The sequence below is a fragment of the Saccostrea cucullata genome, unplaced genomic scaffold, assembly GCF_032062105.1.
Source record: "Saccostrea cucullata isolate Sc308-1 unplaced genomic scaffold, CSIRO_AGI_Scuc_v1 ctg578, whole genome shotgun sequence".
Lineage (NCBI taxonomy): Eukaryota > Metazoa > Mollusca > Bivalvia > Ostreida > Ostreidae > Saccostrea > Saccostrea cuccullata.
Genome location: NW_026932815.1, coordinates 508,728 through 516,230, shown reverse-complemented (window position 1 = coordinate 516,230; position 7,503 = coordinate 508,728). Strand labels below are relative to the sequence as shown.

Genomic DNA, 7,503 nt, shown 5'->3' with positions numbered 1-7,503 from the left:
TAAAAAAAAGGTAATCTGGCCTAAAAAAAAAAAAAAAAAACACAAAAAAACCCCATTAAAATATATTTATTTCCTGTATTCAAATTCCAGGAAAATCAATATGATCAAGGGTCGTAATTTTTTGATTACTCAAATCCAGGTGTGATATGTGAGCTGCAGAAAACTATCTTCAAAAAGTTATGGGAAAATTATATGTGTAACATTTTTTACACTGCATGTACACATATTTAAAATAAAACTACAATGAAACATTTTATCTTTACATTAGCAATACCACTCTCAATGATTATCGTACTGTTATCTCAAAAATTTCAAGTGTCTTTAATTTTTACATCACATTTTGACAACCAATAGAAGTTATATTTGTAGCCCATCCTCGGCTAATGTGCAAAACATTATTCCCTTTGGGGTATACAAGAAAGTTAAATTTCAGATCTATAACGATGTGCTCAATTATTCAAAGGACTTGTGAGAATACATGTGTTCATGTTTTTAATATTTTTAATTAGTTAAACCATTTCTTTTGTTATGAAGGATTCTTTTGTAACAGGAAAAAAAAAATGTGTATCTGTTCAAGATTTTCTGAATTTTTGGTTAACCTACAGCAATATGACTGCCACTTTTATCCCTCTTTAAAAGACTTTTCAATCACATTCTTCCTGTTGGTTAAAAAAAAAATGTTGACTGTTTTATATGAGTTCTATGTATTTTACCAATGTTATTGAATCCATCTAATGGCCAAAGCTACAAATTGATTAATAACTAACTTGTTTTATAGAAGATCTGTTGATTATTTTTGAGTTATTATTTTATTTTTTGGTTTTGAATCAATTTACTTTTTATAATAAAAAATTAAAATTCAAGGTGTAATATTGGTGGTTGATACAAATTATATCATGTCACCATATAACAATGAATATTTCCGTAAATTTACATTAGCAATACCACTCTCAATGATTATCGTACTGTTATCTCAATATTAAGGACTTCATCACATTTTGACAACCAATAGAAGCATTAGCCCCCTCGGCTAGTGCAAAACATTATTTTTGAGTATATAATTTTATAAAGTTCAATTATTCAAAATTTTTTTACTTCTTAATTAGTTAAACCATCTTTTTATGTCTTGAAATATTGTATCCAGAATTTTTGGTTAACCTACATATTTCTTATTGGTTATTTATTTTTATATGAGTTCATGTGGTTAAATATTTTTGCGAATGCAATCTGTTGATTACTCGCAAATTTTTTGGTTTTGAAAAATTTTTGAATTAAAACTAAAATTCAGTGAATATTGGTGTTGTACAAATTATATCATGTCACCATTCAATGAATTATGCTGTTCTTTCTCATTTAAAAAAAAAATCTCATTTTCTCTTCTCAAGGTGTTTGCAAGAGGAGAAACATACACAATCAAAATGGAAACAGAGCTCCCAGAGTCTCCTATAAACAAGGAATTGGGTAGGTATATCATTATCACAAACATATGGCGAAAGAAATAGATGCAAACAACATGAACAAAATAAAAGTGCTGCATCAATGTATCCATGTTTTTTTTCTGTACATGAAGTTAATTTCTAGAATTTTTATACATTGAGATAAATTTTGTTAGTGGATTTATGCTGCTGAGTATATCGATGTTTCTAATCAAAAAAGTTTTAAACATTAAATTTCTATTATTCATTTATTTACAGGTAAATGAATGCACATAAAAGCATTTTTAGTTTTCATTTTCTACTAAAGTTGTAACATTTTTGCTGTAATAGAAAAAAAAGAGGTTTTTTTTAAATTACTTACTAAATGAATAACACACAAAAGCAAAATTAAAATACAGTATAAAGAATAAATTGAAAAAATAAATAAAGGAGAATTGTGTTTATTTATAGTAGCACTTCTGTGTTACGTATCATTTCTTTTTAACATTGTAGGAATGTTTATGGTGAAGTTACAGCTGTACAACAAGGCAGGAGAATTTGTAGCCAGCTCCTCACGATCTGTAAGTGTAGGTGACAGTTTCTCTTTACCCTATCTCTACACTGCATCTCCACGCTGTACTGAATTATGTAATATGACAGACAAAGGGGGTGAACTGGAATAGATTGGAGGAAGCTGGAGTTATTTATCAAAGATCACTATGTCTTATGTTTTTGGTTCCAAATCATTTCTCCCCTAAGATGAATCAAGTAAAAATATTGACCTCCCACAAAATTAAATAATTCCATAGTATGTATAGCTATAAGTTCTCAAAATGAGGTGATCACTGTGACCTTTTTGGGTCATGAAACACTTACCCTCATAGATATCTGGTACATCCATTGAAAAGGTCTGATTCTAGGTCTTACACTGTGGAAGATGCGCTCCAGTCACTAATTGACTATGTACTTTTGAAATAGATCTACTTTTGGGTTGCAAAACACCTTATCCTCAAGATACACCCACTAACAAGGTTTGTTAGTTCAAGGCCTCACAGTGTATGTCAGAGACAGAAAGCCCATGCCATCATGAAATTGAAAAATTAGGACTATAGAAAAAGAATCAAAAAAAAAAAAAAAATCAGATCTTTGTCTTAAGTCATAATGCATTCTAACTTGAACAGTAGATCTACCAAGTAAATAGTTACCTATTGTACATGACACTTTCCAACACTCTATCATTTTCCTGCTCACAAAGTCACAATGACCCCTTTCCCTTTCCCACTTCAAGAATGAATAAAAGAATGTAATTTTAGAAGTAAACCCTGTTATTCATATACTGGGACTTCTGACTTACTGCTGAAATGTAAAATTCTCTTTAATTTTGCTCATCAAAGAAGTAACAATGCTTGAACAATAACTTCTAACTGCATTATATATCACATTTCACTTGGATTTTGAATAGGATATGTTGTGAATGTTTCAAATTTCTTCACTGTGGTAAGAAGTCATTTTTATGTTTTCTAAAGATGGAATCAATAGTTGTTCAAAGTTAAACTTCAAATTTTACACTTGAATAAAACTTTTAACACTACTCGCAATTAAAATTTCTTAGCTACTGTGAAAGTTTTCAGTGAAAATTTCTGTATAAATAAATCTTATATCACTGATAGATATAACCAGATTTAAGAGTATATTGCACTTTGTCTGTGTACTTGTAGATAATCCTGCACTACAGATCTGAATTACTGAGGATCCTGGACACCTTTGTGTTCTCGCCACTCCTTCTATCAGGCTTTGCTGAACAAAAACAGTCATTAACTGTCGAGTTTTATAACAGCTACATTGATGACTCTGTAAGTTGTAGAACCGTTAAAGAAAGTACAACAGAATTAAAATAAAAAAGGAAAATGCTCAAAAGTTCACAGCCTCTGTTTTCTCTGAATTTCAGTACAATCCTGCTGTTGGGGCTTATATAGAGGTCCAGAATAGACGGATACAGATTTACTCTGCCACACTCAAGATACACGCTCACTTTAGTGGTTTAAGGTGAGAATGACACATAATTTTTAGAACCTGACTTGTCAAGATGAGCAGGTCAAAAACATTTAAGTAGTCTTTTTGGATAAGATGTTGTCTAAGTCATTGTTGAATTGTTTTTTGTTTTACAGGTACATGTTATTCTACTGGCCTATCCTTTCTGCCGCTATAGGGACAAGTCTCAATATGTGTCTGCTTAGTTTCATTACACTGCTGTCATGGTACCAGCTTTACTATGGCGGAGGGAATGGAAATTCTAATTCAATTGAGTATGAGCCAGAGATCAGACGTAAGGATAAAACTGCAATGGAAGAACGAAGAAAAAATATACGAGAAATGCTTGCCAGGGAAAGACAAGGTAAAGATAAAATAAGTAACAAAAAATTATCTGCCGTCATACTATGAATAAACTTTCATGCAAGTTTATGTTGTTGCAAACAGTCACTACTTATATACACATATGATGTTTTTTAGATAAGTAAAAAGGCTTCACTGTTAAATTTATAGTCTGTAGTGAATTTTCCATAGGACTATTCATGAATGTTCCAAATAATTGTCCATATACAGCATTTCTTCCTTGAAAGAGGAATGAATTGTAAAAGATAAAACTTACAGTATCTGATTTCAGAGTACAACATCAGAAGTGCCTTTTGGCTAAAAAAAATTTTATGTATTTTAAGAATGAAATTGATGAATTTGACCTTGTTTTCATAGCAACAGAGGCACAAATGCAGGGAAGACCTCCACCAGATCAGCAATACTCAAAGTTAGAGACAATGGTTAGCAGAGAAGTAGAAGAGGATACAGAGGAGAGTCTAATAACCTCAAAGACCAGTGAAAACTCTGACAGTGATTCAATCCTACGTCACAGGCATCATGTAACCTCTTCATGATAGTTCATATTCTCTTGTTTGTTATTGTTTCACTTGTTTTCAATTTTAAATACTTTTTTTAAAGGAGAAAAGAACCAATTTTGTTTTCATCTGATACTAGCATATATTTTTCAGTACAAATACCTTTGAGTAGCAAGATTTTTTTCACATGGCTTAACTCCACATTAATAATTAATATTTTTGTAGATGTACTGTATGAGCATAATTTTTAGCAAGGATTTACTTTGCTGAGATTGCTAAAATTGGATGTAGCTAAAAATTAATTGTGTTTATTCGTAACTGCTTCTTGATTGAGCATTTTAAAATCACTAAAATTACTTCTCGCTAAAATAAAATACTAATTTTTAAGGACAGATAGCTAAATTTGCGTCTCACTAAAATTTCACTTTAATTAGGGCCCCGCAAGGATATACGGGTGCCCTATAGTAATCACTCTGTCTGTCTGTCTGTCCGTCTGTCATTCTTCCGTCCACAAATTTTCTGTTTTTTCCTAATAACTTTTTTTATGGTAGTCCAATTAAGTTCAAATTTGGTATGGTAGTTCAGTAGGCAAAAAGACGTATTTTGATGCTAAGTTTGTTTCTCTATGTCCTCTGGTTTGGAGCTGGGGTGGTGGGGTAGATTCCTTAACTTTATATAAGAATGAATTGGCAAAGAGAGATAACTTCTGAAAATGTTCCCATTGTAAACTGAATACTGCAATGAATGAGTCCCTTGGGATTAATTAGCTTTCCTCCTGAAGAAAATCCAAAGCATTATCTTTATCTGTCACATTGAGATTAATTACCACCTCTGTCTACAAATGAAATTTGTTTTAAAGTTAAGTCCATTTTAAGTGGAAGTATAAATGTTTTTACTTTATTTTTGTTGCAATACCATACACAATGAGTTCTGATTTCATTGAATTCTTAAAACAAGAAATAGATTAAAAAAGATATATTTTTTTTAATTTTTATTTATTTTTTTTTTCTTGCTTCATGTAAATTCAAGAATATTTTTGATTTTTAAGGTAGTAGGATAAAAACCTCATTCTATCATTACTGAAAAAGTTCTTATTATAAATTCAGAAGAAAATGATGAGAGAGAAGTACAATTAATCCCTTGGGATTAATTATCTAGTCTGCTGCAGAAAATTTAGAAGGCTTATCTTTATCTGACACAAGCTTCATTATTGTTCAGATATACATTCAGTGTTGAGTTGTTCTTTACTGCCTTATGTAAATACAAGGATATTATTGACAGGTTTTTGGATATTCAGGAATTATCTTGAAATTTTAAGAATACAGTTGCTGTTTCTTATTTGTCATATATTTTTGAATCATTCCATAAGCTGCACCCTTATAATTCTACCCCATGGTGGGGCCCTTGCTGACTGGTCAGTTTTCTAGTTAATATGGTTGTTTTTAATTTTCTCTGTAGTTTTTTTTTTATGCTGTCTTTTTTTATACCATGATTTGAAAACAGCTAGAAAGTTGAGATTTTCTGATCATTTTAGATAAACATGTATGAACTATGAAATATATACATGCATAATTCCAGTAAGTTTGAACAAAAATCTGAGATTGCCATTATAATGTGCCAGTAAACATGCCTTTGTAAAGCATGAATAAAGAACATACTAATCATTTGCTGTAAGGATCCAGAAAATTGTGCTTTTAAAATAATGAAGAGGGTTTTTTTTTTAGAACAATGCAAAAAGTCAAATGTTGGGTGGGGTGGGGTGGGAGGTGACAGAAGGAGATAATTGCTAGGGATGTAAAGACTGTCTGTATAGTGATAGTCTGTGTATTTAAACAAATGAACTTCAGTATCTCAAACTGCAATATTTCCAATAGTGAATACCATGATGTGTAGTGTTAAATATTGTGATATATATATAATGATACAGTCCCAGAGTATCATGATATACATGTATCATGATATGTTTAAGCCATATCTTTACATCCATAGTAATTATAGCTTGTTATTTTGGAGTAGAAGGAATCTGAGAGATTCTGTATGCTGATCCAAGAAGGTACATGTGTAATTGTATTTGGTTGAATTATTTTGTTCTTTAACAAGGTTCCATTTGATTTGCATTGTATACTGCTCAGTATTTCCCCAAAGTCTTTCAGAGTTTGCTTTTATTTTTATTCACCAAATAGTGATGCTGAATAGAATTTTTGTTTTTTGTGGTGTAAATATTGTGTGACTTCTCTTTTATTAAGGAAATAGCATTCATATGATAATGTCATTTAAAAGGAAAATTGGCTTGCATTTTTTTCCCAATAAATACTTGTATTTGTTTAAATCTACTGTACTTGCCTGTTAATTTTCTTAATTTTCAGTCTTTGGTTAAAATATGTACATTTGTCAAAGTTTGATATTTTGAACATGTATGGATAGACTATAAAAAATTGACACCCAGGATTTTAATGATGTTAAAGCTAAAATAACACAAAAGTTGAGATGAAGGACCCTCTCTTGCATATGCTTTTTCAAATATTTAACGTTAATGCTCCAGGTATCAATGTTACATATTGACTTTTATTCCTGGAGAGAGAGAGAGAGAGAGAGAGAGTTTTGCCTAGAGAGAGAGAGAGTTTTGCCTTTTTCATGCATAGCATTTAATGTGATAAATATGTTTGTGAATATATGCTGTGTTTATGTGTGAATCAAAAAGCTGAAGTAAAAAACATTGCCTGTACAACTTTTAAAGTTGAAACTATTTATTAGCCAGTCCTCTGTGGTTCTCTTTAATGTTTTCTTTTTAAATTGCCTTATTATCTGCAATAAGATGTGTTTATCTTTCAGAACATCTTGTAGACCTCTTTTATATATTAAGGTTACAGAAAGACATCCAATTTTTCTTTTTAATTAGCTCATTAATCAAACAAATTGAAGATTGTCAGTTATCATTTTTATGTTTTCAGAATGGACTGTGTATATTTTGCTTAACCTTAAAAAGATAAGCTGAAAAATTAAGATGAAATCCTGTTTGTGCAGTGGTCACTATGTACAATTTAATTTTCAGATTACATTTAAATGATTCATTACTTCAACAGATACGATTGCTTTGCTAGAAAACCAAATATATCCATCTAATTAATGTATGTACCGGTAAGTTTTATAAGGAGGCCATATTTACTTTGTATGTGAGTACACGATATATGTGATAA

The 7,503-nt window shown here is 30.6% G+C and overlaps 1 protein-coding gene across 1 annotated transcript; it reads left to right on the top strand.

Annotated features, from left to right (window-relative positions):
• Positions 1-1,389: 1,389 nt before the first annotated feature.
• On the top strand, positions 1,390-5,250 carry LOC134236249 (seipin-like). The gene is made up of 6 exons (XM_062718423.1): positions 1,390-1,461; positions 1,929-1,996; positions 3,134-3,268; positions 3,364-3,461; positions 3,584-3,810; positions 4,167-5,250. The coding sequence occupies exons 1-6, from the start codon at positions 1,419-1,421 to the stop codon at positions 4,343-4,345; spliced, it is 750 nt and encodes a 249-aa protein (XP_062574407.1). The 5' UTR covers positions 1,390-1,418; the 3' UTR covers positions 4,346-5,250.
• The last annotated feature ends 2,253 nt before the right edge of the window (positions 5,251-7,503 follow it).